At 39.2% G+C, this 17,191-nt stretch overlaps 1 protein-coding gene across 1 annotated transcript in view; it reads left to right on the top strand.

Annotated features, from left to right (window-relative positions):
• NAV3 (neuron navigator 3) overlaps nt 1-17,191 on the top strand; it is a gene marked incomplete in the record, with an annotated part of 918,952 nt that overhangs the window by 788,444 nt on the left and 113,317 nt on the right. Inside the window, 4 exon segments of the mRNA XM_073620003.1 lie at nt 85-273; nt 4,139-4,191; nt 13,787-13,810; nt 14,910-14,960. Coding sequence (XP_073476104.1) covers nt 85-273; nt 4,139-4,191; nt 13,787-13,810; nt 14,910-14,960 — 317 coding nt within the window.

Below are 17,191 nucleotides of genomic sequence, written 5' to 3'. Positions count from 1 at the left end.
GCTACAGTAAATTAATTTTAGTTGTAATAATAGTAATAGGAATCTTGTAATTCTAAAGCTTTAACTGTGAAATCTCTGTTGCAGTCAGCCCTACTAGTTTATCCCAGTTTACAATTCCTGGACCAAACATGATGCGATCCAATAGCATTCCAGCCCAAGATGCTTCCTTTGAATTATATGAAGATTCACAACTAGGAGGAAGTGCTACCTCATTGGAGGAGAGACCAAGAGCTATCAGTCACTCAGGGTCCTTCCGAGACAGCATGGAAGAAGGTAATGTAATTGCTGTAATTACATCATGGACACATGTTTCACATCGCGGACAAGGAGTCTTATCACAGTATTTGGCAGCTGTAAGATCCTTATTAAATGGTGTGATACAGCATACACGGTTCTTATTTCACAATTGGATGGATAACCAAGGGTCTTTATCTTTTGAAACATTAGTGAAATTCTTTAAAGTTTTTAAATAATGTTTCATAAAATATACTGCACGCAGGACACAGCAAACTGTTCATTTTTGGACAAGCCAAAGAAAAAGACTAAAATGTTCATGGTTAGGGTTTACATATAACAACAAAACCTGGGAAATGCCCAGCAAAAAACTCCAAGCCTACTTACCACCAGCTCGCAGACAACCAATTAACCTGTCTAACAGTATGCGTTAAAAACAGGGGTTCAGTCCACACGCATTTACAAACGCATGCGTAAGCCACAGAGCCACTTCACGGCACCCTGTAATCTGTGGTCCTAACACTAAACATTTGGGTGTCCCCACAGTGGAGGCACATGCATTCTGATGGTTAAGTGAGGGCAGGTGGACTGAAGGGAGCCCACCCCTTCTTAAAGGTACAGGACACACCAAACACCCAGCAAATAGCACAATGGCTGCAAAGGTGCTGGTGCGTTGCTGGACCAATACACGCCCCAACGTGATTACAAAAACATTGCCACCACCCTCACTTATAGCTGGCTATCGCAGTAAGTCGCATTGGAAGGCCACAAACAGATAACAACAAAACCTGGGGAATGCCCAGGAAAAAACTCCAAGCCAGCTTACCACTAGCTCGCAGGGTTTACATACATTTTAAGCTTCATTCATACAAGGAGCTAAGTATATTATTTTTTCATTCAGGCATAACTGTATTTCACAAGTTTACCCAAACTCCCTTTTGAAAATAATCTGTGAACTACTTTTACTTACAAGCAAAAAAAAAAAAAAAAATCACATCTACTGCAAAGTGTTTGTTGTCGTCCTTTATGTTTGAAAATGTTTGAAAGTGTCTCCGCGTACAAAGTGTCAGTACAAGAAGTTTCTCGCAACAAACATTCAAATTCAAACCTGTCTTGGAGGCTTGAATATGATTTATGATAGCATTAGCAAGCAAATGGAGAGGAAGATACATGTCTTGCATAGGCTTCTGGATGTTCCTTCCCTGTGATCAGGTGATCTCTGGAGTTCAGTTGCAGTAGATTACGCAGATGTTCACATAAGAGTAAACTAATTGGAAATGGTTTGATTTAAGCTTAGTTGTATTGTTTATTGTATAATTGATTGAGTGGTTTTACTTGTAAAGCAAAAATGTATTATATTGCAGCTTAGCAGTCCTAAAATGTGGTGGCTGTGTACATTTTCTTTTCTTAGGCATGTTCCCTTTATTTTCACCTGTTGTTCTAACCATTAAAGCCTAACTCCAAGCTGGTCCAAATTAAAGTGGTTGTAAACCACGAATGTTGTAAAAAAAAAAAAATTAAAAAAATACACCTGCAAGGCAATGGCATAATATGCTAGTATGCATCACACACTAGCATATTATGAAATACGCACCTTGGAGCGAAGCCCTCCAGCTCTGTACTGTCACTGCTGAGAAGGCTGACATATTCCCCTGGTCTTTCTTCTGAGTTTGCATGCTCCGGCTATGTGATTGGCCAGAGCCGCAATGACGTCACTACCGCACATGCATGTGGGAGAACTTGGCTCTGGCACGAAGCTCTGAAGTTCAGGCAAGGTATGCTGGATCTTCAGAGCACATGTGATGCTGACATAACTGGCTGCATCCAAGGCGAATATCTCCTAAATGGTGAACGTTTAGGAGATATTAATTTTACCTACAGGTAAGCCTTATTATAGGCTTACCTGTAGGTAAAAATGACCAAGCGGGCTTTACTACAGCTTTAACTTTTAACATCACTAACAGATATGTTTGCTGGGTGTGCTGTAAAAGCAGTATGAACATTGCTTAGTCATTCACAGAAAGCTTTGTATTCTTTGAATAAATACAAAGCTTTCCCTGATTGGTTGAGGCAGAGAGGCGGGCATATATAGGTCTCCGCCAGTCAGTGGAAGCTTTGTATTCATTCATAGAAGCAGCACTCAGCCAGACTCTATTTTATTCCAGGAGCGGAACAGGAAATCCCCCACCTACTGTTGCAACACAGCGCTGTATACAGTACCATATGTAGCTTATGCTAGACCGTTTATACAGCACTCCAAGAAAACACATCTGTTAGTGATGAAAATAGTTAATTTGGGCAAGCTTGGCCCATACAGACTGTTTTAGACACAGTAAACATGGAGTTAGACTTGAGTCTGTTATTTACAAATTCCTCCAACAGACCAGCAAAAGTATCAGTTAGAGGGTTGAGGCAAACCATTTAACATTGACAGGTGTGCTTACATTCCTTTACATTCCTATGCATTCCTTTGCATAAAATCTTTATTCCAAAAGGGAAAAAAAACTGTTGCTGTAACGGCTTAAAAAGTTTTAGCTGGAGTTTGACTTTAAAGCCCCCCAAAAAAACTTGTTTGTAGAGCTGGGCTTTCGTTTTTTTAGTCACCTATGTAAAGTTTATTGAAATATATTATTTAGTCTAACACTACCCTGTCCACAGGATGACAATGCTGCTGTCCAAGTGTGGCTCAGTTGCCAATAAAGGAAAAAGACAAGAAAACAATGTAGCCTCCATGTTTAATCTTTTGCCACCCAGGTAATGCATATGTGCGGCAGCAAAGAGGGTGGTCTTTAATGCCCATGCACAGCATTTCTGTGCTGTGAGTACGCTCACTGCATGCTCTTATAGACAGCTCCCGCTCTCTTATAATGATCATGTTCCTGATCATGTGACCACTTTGACAACTCCATGGTGAAACCCTTTATGGAGTGAAACGCATTAGGCCAGAGATGGACAGTTAAGACTATATGTTATGAAACCATAATTTATTATCTTAAAGTGTTACTAAACCCCAAATCAGTTTGTATACGCCGTAAAGCATGCTTGTTATACTCAAGTGGAGCTTAAGGGGTAAATCCTCTGCATTGTGTAAAAATGCTGTTTGATCATGTCTTCTCTGTTCCTCACTTTCTTCCACTGTCCCTGATTCATCTCCTGATAGAACAGAGGCTAGGAGATAAGCTGCACATGCTCAGTTTGGTGTGTATTGCTAGAGATTTTTTTATTTCTTGGGAGGGTGCATGTGATCAGCACAGGGCCAATCGGCCCTGTCAAGGAAGAGGGTCAGAGGTCCTGTAGCCTTATCGGACAGTCAGAGGAGAATGAAACCTCCTCCTACAAGCTTTAACCAGACACTGATAGAAGTCACAAGACTGCTCTGTTGATGAAAAAAAGGTATTTAGCAGTTTAGATTTACTAAAACTATTGCATTTCCATGTTCTGTGGGAGACCAGATGTAGTGAATGCAGGGTCCTGGGTAACACTTCAAAGCTGGTTTGAGACATTGGTGACGGCATCAGTGTGCAGCCCGTTCATGTCTACTGGACAAGTGAAACATCTGAGCTGGGATGTGCTCTTGGGTGTGCACCTGATGGGAGCTAAAGGTACAGGGAAATAGGTAGGTTCGAAGAAGCATAGCTGCTATGGATTGCATAACCAGAGTGGTCACATGCATGGGCAGTCTGTCTCCTTTCTCCTGGTGAAAAGACCCATTGAAAGGATGCCAGGGCTCGGCAGGAAGGAGTTAATGATTGGTAATCTGCAATATATTCCATTTTTGTTTTTGGGTTTAGATAATGCTTTAACATGACCAGTAATGATTTTCACTGATATGCATTGTCTATCAAAATGTCCTGGTTCTCAATTATTATGTTGAAGTGCATGTATGTTTTTTTTTTTCTTTCAGTTCATGGATCTTCCTTATCGTTGGTTTCCAGCACATCATCTCTTTACTCCACTGTAAGTCACCATTATCTATTGTCAGTATGTTAAAGCAGGTGGTTTGACTCTGCCTTTCACTTGGACACAAAGTAAAATAAATAGATTTTGTTTCCTATGAAAAGAAAAGCTCTAGACAACAGGTGTGTTTCTTGGTGGTGTGTACACAACGGCTTATATTAAGCATGTCACAAAAGACATGTAGTGATCATTCACAGCAACAAATTTAGATATATTGACTTTTCCTTTTATTTTGTGCCCGAATAGATTAAAAAATAACAGCGCCAACACAACCATAACTGGCTAAAACTACTTTTGAATACTGGGAGATGGATTTTGTTCTTCTTTTTTGTATTTCCTTATTAGTCCATTTTATTTAATTTTTTTTACCTTATTCAGCCTTTTGCCTTTAATGAATGTTCAAGCTTATACTTAAATTGGTTGTAAACCCTTACCCAGTGAAGTGACTAGCCTCAGGTGATACACAGAGATGAAACAAATCCTCATTTAAAAATCCACAAATCCTGTACTCATTTATCTGCAGTCTTCTCTTCTGTACAGCCATTCAAAGCCCAGAATTTATACAGCTTGTCTGAGCTATCAGAAAGCAGAGGAGCTGAGGTTCCACTCTGCAGAGCTCAGGGAGGGGAGCTCTGAGAGCTGACTGGGGGGAAGGGAAAAACCCTCCTTCACACAGCACACTGGAACAGAGCTAAAGCTCTCAATCACAGGCAGTGTGCTGGAGATCCCTCCCCTTTCACCTTATTTATCTCTTGGTGTCAGGAAAACCGGTCAGAAGTGACTCCTACAGATAGCAGAGCAATGAGGCAGCAGACACAAATGACACCTCTTACTCTGGATTGGGACACGTGCACATTATGGAGAGATATAGTTTGTTCATATTTCATGTCAGAGGTTTACAACCATCTTAATGCACTGTAGTAAATTTCAAATGTGTAATCATGATAATTAGGGATGAGCCCAATGTTCGCCCGTTCGCTGAACAGCGAACAATATGTGGCGTTCTTGAGAAATTTGAAAGCCGCGGAACGCCGTTAAAGTCTATGTGACACTAACATGAAAAACCAAAAGTGCTAATTTTAAAGGCTTATATGCAAGTTATTGCCATAAAAAATGTTTGGGGACCCGGGTCCTGCCCCAGGGGACATGTATCAGTGCAAAAAAAGTTTTAAAAACGGTTGTTTTTTTCGGGAGTAGTGATTTATTTATTTATTTCAGGTACTTTACACAGCGCTTTACATATACATTGTACATTCACATCAGTCCCTACCCTCAAGGAGCTTACAATCTAAGGTCCCTAACTCACATTCATATACTAGGGCCAATTTAGAGAGGATCCGATTAACCTACCAGCATGTCTTTGGAGTGTGGGAGGAAAGCGGAGTACCCGGAGGAAACCCACGCAGGCACAGGGAGAACATGCAAACTCCAGGCAGATTGTGTCGTGGTCAGGATTCAAAGCAGTGACCCTTTTTGCTGCTAGGTGAAAGTGCAACCACTACACCACTGTTCTGCCCCACACACACACACATGTGATTTTAATAATGCTTAAAGTGAAACAATAAAAATGAAATATTCCTTTTAATATTGTGCCGGGGGTGTGTGTGTGTGTGTGGGGGGGGGGTTCGGGTGTCCTTAGTATGTCTGTAAAGTAGCGCATCTTTCCTGTGTTTGAACTGTACCACAGCAAAATGACATTTCTAAAGGAGAAAATGTCATTTAAAACTACTCGCGGCTGTAATGTATTGTCGGGTTCAGGCAATCTAGATGAAAATCATTGAAAAAAATGACATGGGTTCTCCCCCCAGTCTATTACCAGGCCCTTTGGGTCTGGTATGGATATTAAGGGGAACCCCACACCCACCCATGCCGTTTCTTTCAATGATTTTTATTTATATTGCCGGGACCCGACAATTTTCATTTTTATTGTTTCACTTTAAGCATTAGGCCCCTTTCACACATGCGGACCGTATGTCCGTATTTCATCCATCCGTTTTCGGATGAAATACGGACATACATGCATCCCTATGGGATAGCGGGTGTCAGCGGATGTTATCCGTCTGCAGAGTGGATCGGATGAACACGGACAGACGGTCCGTGTTCCTCCGATCCCCCATAGGGGAGAGCGGAGATCTGACAGGGCGGTCCCTGCACAGTGTGCGGGTCCCGCCCTGTCATCTGCCTGCTCAGCTGGGGAAAACGGAGCTATCCCCGCGGAGCAGCGGATAAACACGGGGCAGATCAACACGGATCCGTCCCGTGTGAAAGGGGCCTAATTAAAACCACTGCTCCCGAAAAAACGTCGTTTTAAGAAAAAAAAATTGCATTGATACATGTCCCCTGGGGCAGGACCCGGGTCCCCAAACACTTTTTATGGCAAGAACTTGCATATAAGCCTTTAAAATGAGCACTTTTGACTTTTCATGTTCATGTCCCATAGACTGTAACGGTGTTCGTGTGTTCCCACAAATTTTTGGCATGTTCTCAAGTTCTGGTGCGAACTGAACCGGGGGGTGTTCGGCTCATCCCTAATGATAATCATATTGGCTTTACCAAATATTCAGATAATTTGCAGTGTGAGGATTATAGTGTTGGATCTAATTTAAAATGAATTACTGGCGGCTCCCTGCTGGGCTCATTAGTTAGAGTGTGCCTGCCAGTTTTGCTGACTAATAAAAAACATTTTATTGCTTTGCCCACACAATTTTTTATTTGGCTACTGAGTTTCTCTTTGTGACCACTCACAGATATAAAACGAAGTACTCCGTTGGAGGAAAAGCTGCTTATTTTATTGTGGTCAGTAGATGTCAGCAATGATTCAGCTGCATTGGTCTTTCAGAACAGCTAGTAACAACGGCTAAAATGTAATGTTACTGAAAATTGTATGGTATTACCCATCTGGAAGTGTTAAAATGCTACATTTCGTGATTTTCTCAATAGATTCAGCTGTAATATCAGGCCACCTTTATACCTTACTATACAAACCATACTACTAATGCAGGCCTGCAAAGGAGAATATGAAGAAGGTCAGCCATGAATGCCATTGATTACTACTGAATATATCTCCCTGCAATATATCTTCTATTGTTCAGATTGTGTAGTTTAAATACACAAGGATCAGAGACTAACCTGAAAAACAGAGAGGCATTATTTTCTGAGCATCTTTATAGTCTCCTTTGAAGGATTATATTGTTAGTAGGTGTTTGTTTATATACAGTTTAAAGGTGAACTCAAGACAGATATAAAAATCACAAGTAAATTCAGCCCTGTATTCAAGAATACATCATTAGGTTTATGTTTAAATGCATACTGCATACATACATCAACTTTACTTGGTGCCAGCTTCTTGTACAGCAATGCACAGGGAGGAGGAGAAAGAAACAGCACAAGGATCAGGTATGCAATACACAAGGTCAAGGTACAATAGATGATGGTGCAGCTCAGTCCCTGATATATGAGAACTCTCAAACACAGAAATTGCCAGTGGGACTTGCACCCAAAAACAGCAAATCACAGAATCCTTAAAAAGTCAAATGCAAGATTAAAATCATATTAAAATTACATGAAATATACAAAAAAAATTATGATTAGTTGTATGATAACATACAGTGGGGACGGAAAGTATTCAGACCCCCTTAAATTTTTCACTCTTTGTTATATTGCAGCCATTTGCTAAAATCATTTAAGTTCATTTTTTTTCCTCATTAATGTACACACAGCACCCCATATTGACAGAAAACACAGAATTGTTGACATTTTTGCATATTTATTAAAAAAGAAAAGCTGAAATATCACATGGTCCTAAGTATTCAGACCCTTTGCTGTGACACTCATATATTTAACTCAGGTCCTGTCCATTTCTTCTGATCATTCTTGAGATGGTTCTACACCTTCATTTGAGTCCAGCTGTGTTTGATTATACTGATTGGACTTGATTAGGAAAGCCACACACCTGTCTATATAAGACCTTACAGCTCACAGTGCATGTGAGAGCAAATGAGAATCATGAGGTCAAAGGAATTACCTGAAGAGCTCAGAGACAGAATTGTGGCAAGGCACAGATCTGGCCAAGGTTACAAAAACATTTCTGCTGCACTTAATGTTCCTAAGAGCACAGTGGCCTCCATAATCCTTAAATGGAAGATGTTTGAGATGACCAGAACCCTTCCTAGAGCTGGCCGTCTGGCTAAACTGAGCTATCGGGGGAGAAGAGCCTTGGTGAGAGAGGTAAAGAAGAACCCAAAGATCACTGTGGCTGAGCTCCAGAGATGCAGTCGGGAAATGGGAGAAAATTGTAGAAAGTAAACCATCACTGCAGCCCTCCACCAGTCGGGGCTTTATGGCAGAGTGGCCCGATGGAAGCCTCTCCTCAGTGCAAGACACATGAAAGCCTGCATGGAGTTTGCTAAAAAACACCTGAAGGACTCCAAGATGGTGAGAAATAAGATTCTCTGGTCTGATGAGACCAAGATAGAACTTTTTGGCCTTAATTCTAAGCGGTATGTGTGAAGAAAACCAGGCACTGCTCATCACCTGTCCAATACAGTCCCAACAGTGAAGCATGGTGGTGGCAGCATCATGCTGTGAGGGTGTTTTTGAGCTGCAGGGACAGGACGACTGGTTGCAATTGAGGGAAAGATGAATGCAGCCAAGTACAGGGATATCCTGGACGAAAACCTTCTCCAAAGTGCTCAGGACCTCAGACTGGGGCGAAGGTTTACCTTCCAACAAGACAATGACCCTAAGCACACAGCTAAAATAACGAAGGAGTGGCTTCACAACAACTCCGTGACTGTTCTTGAATGGCCCAGCCAGAGCCCTGACTTAAACCCAATTGAGCATCTCTGGAGAGACCTAAAATGGCTTTCCACCAACGTTTATCATCCAACCTGACAGAACTGGAGAGGATCTGCAAGGAGGAATGGCAGAGGATCCCCAAATGCAGGTGTGAAAAACTTGTTGCATCTTTCCCAAAAAGACTCATGGCTGTATTAGATCAAAAGGGTGCTTCTACTAAATACCGAGCAAAGGGTCTGAATACTTAGGACCATGTGATATTTCAGTTTTTCTTTTTTAATAAATCTGCAAAAATGGCAACAATTCTGTGTTTTTCTGTCAATATGGGGTGATGTGGAAAAAAATGAACTTAAATGATTTTAGCAAATGGCTGCAATATAACAAAGAGTGAAAAATTTAAGGGGGTCTGAATACTTTCCGTCCCCACTGTATATGCTTATAGAAATAGCCAGTTGATATCCTAACACTCTACGTGTTTCGTGAAGCACTGTTCACTTCTTCAAGAGATAGTAATATTTAATAGGGTATCTGTAGAGAAAACATGTCATTAATGTTATATTATTTTAATCATGTATTTAAATAAAATTTTTATGTTTTAAGAATGCTGTGATTTGCTGTTTTTGGGTGCAACTCCTTTAAAGTCCCACCAGCAATTTCTGTGTTTTAAAGTACATGGATCAGGCAAGTTGCAGTGCAAAGAGCATGATGATATTAAGAGAGAGCAAAGTGACAGCGAATTGAGCTTCTTAGTGTGCTCCTTCTCCTTTCACTGTCCGCTCACAGGATGGGAAAAGAATGGTGAAACTAACCTGCAGCAGCGAAAGATCCTCTCCCTCCCCTGCCAGGCAGGACTGTGCTTTGTAAATCTTAGGGCTGGATAGACAGTAATACAAATTCGTTGGCAAGTAAAATGGCTCTAATATATGTATTTCCTCTTCTGTTTGCCTGGAGTTCGTCTTAAGGTCTTATGCACATAGCCACAAAAAATGCTGTATTTTCCCCTTTTTTATGGATCTGTTTGCAGGTGTATTATTTGCTGTGACTCCATGCACAGAGCAGCGTAAAGATCAGTAAACGTGCACTGTGTAAAATCAAGCTAGAAAAATCTGTGTCCACAGGCCTGCATGTGGACCCTATTTTATGTTGTATGCATGAAAACGTTTGTGTTAATGTTTACATGCGTACAGCGTACAACGCAAATATACTATATGCGCACATGATATTTATGATGGTGTTTAAGTTTTTATTTAAAGGCATAATAAAGATGTTTTGTTTATAGAAATCTTAGCTTGATGCTTTGCTTTAAATATTAGTTTATATATTTTGAACATCAAATAGAATATTTGTAAAAAATGTGCAATGAAGGTCTTTCCGTAAGCTTTGATTTTTAAAGTAGTGGAGTTTGGCGGCGCAGGCAGCGTGAGCGGTAAATATTAATTGCTTGCTTTGTAGTGAATGCTTTTTTGAAGCTTCTGAAAACAGCAACAGAATTGTTTTAAGGTTGTACTCCAGCCAGACACAAAAAAAAAACACATTAAAGCAGTTAGGTATTCATTAATAAATCATTAAATTAATTTTTAAAGCAACATGTGTATTTGTTTAAATTTGAATTGGCATTAACCTCTTGTGATCCACTATACAGCAGCACTCAGACTGGGAGACAATCAGCTGTGCTGCAAATTTATTGACAAAGAACATGCTCATAGGTGGAGAGAACAGTTGAGCAGGGGGTGCCTTAAAGAGTAACTCCTCTTTTGTTGAGAAAAAAACTATCCCTTCTGGGTGATCAATGTACATTCACAATATATAAAGTGCAGCACTATTAAAAAGTGAATAAAAGCATATGATTTTAAAGAAATATATAAAAAATGTGACCATGTATAAGTGACATGATATATACTCAAATTCATCAATGAAAAGTCCAGAAAAGTCTAGAAAAACAGAAAAAAAAGGGAATCAATAAAATATAAAAATAAATTCAAGTGTGCCAGAGAAGCAGATTCCACGGGAAAAGGAAATGAATGATTACATGAATAGGAGAGCCAGCTTCTCCAGATCTTCTGTGTGCAACACCAACAATGTAGAAGGTAGCAGCTTACCAGAGTGCATTGGCCTCCAAACTAATGGAAAAGCCAAACGAGCTGTAGGTTAAAATCTTTCCCAATTACATCCACAGTGGTACTGGCGGTCCTGGCGTACTCCAAATCAGAGGCCTGAACATAGTGCTGCCCGCGCTGGGATCAATGTACATTTGGAAGGACTTTATCAAACTTTGTTGCAGATTCCTACCTTGTGTTGCTCTGAACAGATGTTGATGTGTTGAGGGAATCTGAATAGGAGAGACTTTTTCAATATCAATCAGCTGATACACTTCTAATGAGGAAAGCTGCAGGGTCTGCATTCTTTTTAAAGTGAATAACCCTTTGGAAATCTCTCACCAAAAATGACATCTTTTTGAAGAGGATGCCTAAAATCTTGTCTATATTCCTATCACACACCTTCCTGGAAACAAGGCTCATCAGTAATGGGTGCTGCAGCGATTACCAGCTGGATATTGGAAACACCAAGTCAATGTACATATTCGCCAACACACCAGGAATCTTCAGTTGTCGTCCAAAGGTTTTAAATGCAGATTGGTCACATCACAAAGACAAATACAACGTTTCGGGGCCACGCAGGACCCCTTCGTCAGGCATGTTATAAAGTGCCACAGTGGCAAAAAACAAAACAAAAAACTGTGGCACTTTATCACATGCCTGACGAAGAGGTCCTGCGTGGCCCTGAAATGTTGCACTTGTCTTTGTGATGTGATCTATCTGCAATAAAACCTTTGGGCAACAACTGAAGATTCCTGGTGTGCTAATGCCTAAAATCTGACCTGTATCTTAGAGCAGACGTCTGGGAAAATCAGTGGGCCAATCATACAAGCAGGAAATGACATTCCTGGGGGGTGTTCCATACCCCAATTGTGTACGGAATGCCTCCAGGTTACCATAATGCATTACATTTTACAGAAAATTACAGCCCTGTAGGTTGAAAAAACAATACATTACAAAATAGCTTGTGTAGCATATTCAATTTTTTTTTATTTGCTATTTTTTACCATGAAAGTAGAGTTGCCCTTTAATCAATATGCTGCTCTTTTATTGTTCAGTCAGAAGGCTGAGGTTAGAGAGAAGACACTACTGTAATCTTTAAAGCCGGCCATAAATGGTTCGAACCATGTATGTGCAGGCTGTTTGTACCCAAGTCGAACCACTATGTTGGATTTTTCATGCGATTATTGCCAGTGGCTATAGCTGTTACTATAGGGATGGCTCCCCGCCCCCCCCGGTTGGGAGAACACAATAGCTTGATGGGAGGCATTCCCCCATTAAAATTGTGTTGATAGGGGAATTGATTAATTTTCTTTCCTGCAACCTGTGATTGAAGGGAAAAAAATGCACCATCTATGACTGGCTTAACTGTAGGTAGTGTCATCCACATGGCTGTGTAAATTACAGGACTTGATGGACAGAAATACAAATCCTTTGACAGGTAAAACAGCACCCATATATATGTTTATTTATCTGCTATTTATCCAAGGAATAGATTTTGATTGATTTACACTTGACAGGTTGTGCATGTCATATACAGTATATGGTGGTTTTCAGGTTTTTATTTTAAGTTGATAATAAAGCTGTTTTGTGTACATAAACATTTCTTAAATTGTTTAATTTAATTATTAGTTGTGAACTTTTGAACACTGAAGTGTTCAAAGGTTTGTAGTAGTCTGGTGGTATAGGTGTTTTTTGATAAGCAAACTCCAAACCCAAGGAGGAACCTTGGATCTAAAGGAAAACTAAACTAAACCCAACAATGCAATGTATTGCAACTTATAGTCCTTAGATGTGGTGGCTAGCCTAGTTTTCTTTTTTTTTCAAGCTAAAAACATTTTCAGCAAATACAGAAATACCTGTTGCCAGAAATGCCATGTCACTTCCTATGAACTGCACTGAAGAATATCTTCCTTCCTGGCTATGTTCTGTAGACTACCAACTGCCCTGCCCTCCGTGTAATGGAAATTAAAAGATATGGACATGTTTGTATTCCAAATCAGGAGAGCAGCCTAGGGTAACAACCATGGCTTCCTCCATAACTACAGTGTAGGAGTAACACACCCACACCCAGGGACAGAAAGTGTGTTATTTGTAGGATGACCAGGTGAAAATAAAGCAAAAGAAGCTTAAAAAAAAAAAGAAAACAAATGCAGTGACCACTCCAAAGACTAGTAAGCTGCAATATATTACATTTTTTGTTTGAGCTTTAGAAACACTTTAACTTTGCTTTTTACATTTATATAAAAACTGTATTATTTTAAAATAATCCAATTAAAACTAAGAATTGCACTATGGGTGAGATTTTTGATGACATGAAAGTTTTATGTTTTATTTTACCAATGCAATTTTTCAGGCAAATATTGGATTGTACGGCTTTGTGGTATATGTGAAAGGGGCTGATATCTGAAAGTATATGTAGAGAGAAAGCTGCTGAATACTAACATGGAGGAATAATCCCCTATTTATAGGTTAGGTGTTTCTAACTGCTCAGCAATTGTTGACTTTAGTCTTGGTTGCAATCCATATTTAAGGATTTTACATACGAAGCAACCAACTTATTAGCACATTCCCAAATAAATGTCGTTGGATTAAAGTTTAGCAGAGCCTCTTTGGTTTTGAGGAACCCTCCATCGCATGGTATTTTTCTTTTAATGTAATTCATTGCATTGCTTGTAATATCTATATTTTTCTTTTTGCAGGCTGAAGAAAAGGCCCATTCAGAGGTATGAATATGCTCATAAAAGTGTTAGATTGATTCATTTGTTTACATACTGCATGTAGTATAACTTTGCCTATGACATGAGTGCGTCAAGTAACCATAGCTGCTTGACTTTCCAAATAATTTAATTCATGTCCAGTGATCATATAGGTGGGTAAATCTTCCGAAAAGAAACAAAAAAAATAGACAGCAGTTCTAAACATTTCCAACTCTTCTAAAAAGAACGGATTTTATTGATGTCTTTCCCTTTATTGGAAAGAATTCTCTCACTTCATATCCTGGTGGATACACAGTCAGTGTCATGCATAAAAGATATCAGATTAAATTTATTTGACTTAATCTCCCTCACATAGGTCCATGATCCTGAAAGGATGCACAAAGATAGTTACTAAGGAAATGTCAAAAAATGAGAGAATCACCCTTTGCCCATTTACTAAAGCTTTTATCATGGCCAGGAAATGGATTTATTTTTCATTTTCTGTTTTCAAGGAGACCACTTTTTTTCCTGCCTTGGTGACTCTATTACATTTCTAATATGAGAGCAACATAACCTGTCTAGTAATTGCCAGATTCCGATCTCCCAATCATTTTGTGAGTGACATTTCATATCCTCAAAGCATGTGGAGGCAATCTTGCTGGAGGAAGTTATGTAACAAGTCTGTAAAATATTAGAGAAATCACTTGCTAAGCCTTTTCCATCTTCCTTCCTTACTGGAGGATTTTACTGGTATAATGTCCAAAGATCTATTTAACTGTTGTTGTATGTATTCTGAATCATAGAACATAGATTTGTTGAATAATAAATTATATAATTTAAAAAAAGAAGAAATGTACAATATTCCATCGTGCATGCTATCTTACACATGGCTCAATACCGATTGCAGACCTACCTTTTTAACCTTATCCTATCTCCTCCCTGTATCCAGGAATCATTTGAGTATCCCCCACCTGGCCTGCTCTCCTTCCTTTACATTAACACTTCCCCCACAGCCCACCTTGCTCTCATTATTTTTCCCTTCTGTTATCCTCTAATCTGTTTATATTTCCCCTCTTCCTTTCCTTTTTTTGGTTAAATTTTTGATCCACTTCCCTTTCCAATATAGACCGAACATACAGTGCCTGACCCGTCTGCAATCCATTTCATTCCACCCAAGGTGACTATTACATACTAAAAGATTTATTTTTTCTTTGCTCAATTTCAGACACTAAATGACAGAATCATTGCATATATTTATGACTTACCACTTGCAGTATGTGATAACAAAGATTCTTGTCTTGATATCATACTCTATTCAACAATTTTATATTACAATGTAAATATGTCTAATACCGTTTCTTGAAAAATAAAGAATGTATAATGAATAAACATTTCCCAGTAAACTACTTGTTAAAATTCTTATTCCAGCACTTTCAATTTACAAATTTAAATGTAGCTGTCTCTTGCTCTCGCAATGCTGCTTTCTTGATCTTTTGGTCTTGACAAGAGAGAGTTTACAGTATAAAGGGAGAAGGAAGGGAGCAGGGGGTGCCTTGCAATCCTAGGCTACGGGGCATGGATTTCAATTGACACACACAGAATGGGGAGACAAAAACTTTAGTCTGCAAGGGTAACTCCATAGGACACTGCAAGGTAAAGGAACTGCCCTGAAACAGGAAACCTGATGAGGCATCTATGGCACCAGTTTAATCTGGATCTTGTATGGGAGATAGGAAGTGGGTGTGGTCCTACTTTAATAGAATACTATCTTATAGTATAAAGCTTCTGCTATTGATGTCAAGGTGGACAAAATTAGTCCCCTCTAATATATCAATCAGGTAAGCAAGTACTGAACGTGCACGTGTAAAGGTACTCACTGGATGTTTGTGTATAACATCATAAACATGATTTCACCCCTATATTAAAGTGCTTAATAAACAAAAAAGTGACAAGTGCTGTATCTTCCAATGGATAGCAGTGATGAATACAATCCAATTCTATAATTCATATATATATACAGTGGTATCTATGAAAACATGATGTGATATTAGAGATATAAAGTATCCGAGACACAAGGATCATATGCCTCTCCTTCCTTCTTAGTTCCTCTCCACCACTGACCTCATGCACATGTTGGAATGACAAAAGCAAGCCCCATAGTACAGCTCCGTACTATATTATAAAGTGTTTAAAAATGCACTTACATAGTATCAGGCAATAACGAGCAGGCAAATCAGGAGGTCCAAAACCAGAAGTGATGCATTGATGCTGTAAGATCTGTCCTACGTGTTTTATCACAATGATGTCATCATCCATTTTTAAACGCTTTACAATAAATTGCAATATGGAATTGTACTACGGGGCTCACTTTTATTGTTCCAACAGTGCATGAGGTCACTGGTGGAGAGGAACTAAGATGGAAGGAGAGGCATATGATCCTTGTGTCTGGGACCTATTTTCAGCCATTGTGTGCTGTGGAGGCTGTTTACCCCTTGGTGGGGAGAGCTTTCTGGTGAGTGCGGTAAAGTATGGGGGTGTACGAGTGGAGACACTGGTACACCTCATGTCCTTGTAAAAACACACACTGATATTGGAGCACCTAAAATAGAACTTTATTATGGATTCATAAACTGTGAATATTTGAAGCATCTGTCACTTTTTTCATTAAGTATCTGTTTATTAATTTATTATATTGATGGAATCATGTGTATATCAGTTGCATAACACTTTATATGTGTAATATCACATCATGTTTTAGTAGATACCACTGTATATATATGAGTTATAGAATTGGATTTTATTCATCGCTGTTATCAATTGAAAGATATAGCACTCGTCATTTTTTTGTTTATAAAGCACTTTAATATAGGGGTAAAATTGTGTTTATGATGTTATACACAAACACCCAGTGAGTATCTTTACACTCACTCATTCAGTACTTGATTACCCAACTGATATATTAGACGGGACTAATTTTGTCCACCTTGACACCAGTAGGAGAAGCTTTGTACTATAGTGTAGTATTCTATTAAAGCAGCGCATTCACGTCCTATCACCTATACAATTTTGACTCTACCATGGTAGCTGTTCAAGTGGAGGCAGCAGCTTTCTATTCCTTTTTATATATTGTTTATTTTTTATTTATTTTACTTCTTTATTTGACCGCAGCGTGGGACTATTTTTTCTATTGTATTAAACTGGAACTTGAGCAAGGTTTAAAAGATAAAGAAGCTGTATATTCAGTAAACTGAGGGTTTATCCTGTCTAGGAAAGAAATTATAGGATGTATTGCTTGGCTTTACACAGTACATTTTTCTTAGGCTTCAATATTTAGTTTCATTGCCAGGAATAGAGTGCATATATCAGCTTACATAGTCCACGTGAACAGCACATTATAGTCATTCAGTA

The sequence above is a fragment of the Aquarana catesbeiana genome, linkage group LG03, assembly GCF_042186555.1.
Source record: "Aquarana catesbeiana isolate 2022-GZ linkage group LG03, ASM4218655v1, whole genome shotgun sequence".
Lineage (NCBI taxonomy): Eukaryota > Metazoa > Chordata > Amphibia > Anura > Ranidae > Aquarana > Aquarana catesbeiana.
Note: the sequence above shows the minus strand (reverse complement) of the source record. Positions and strands in the feature narration are given on the sequence as shown.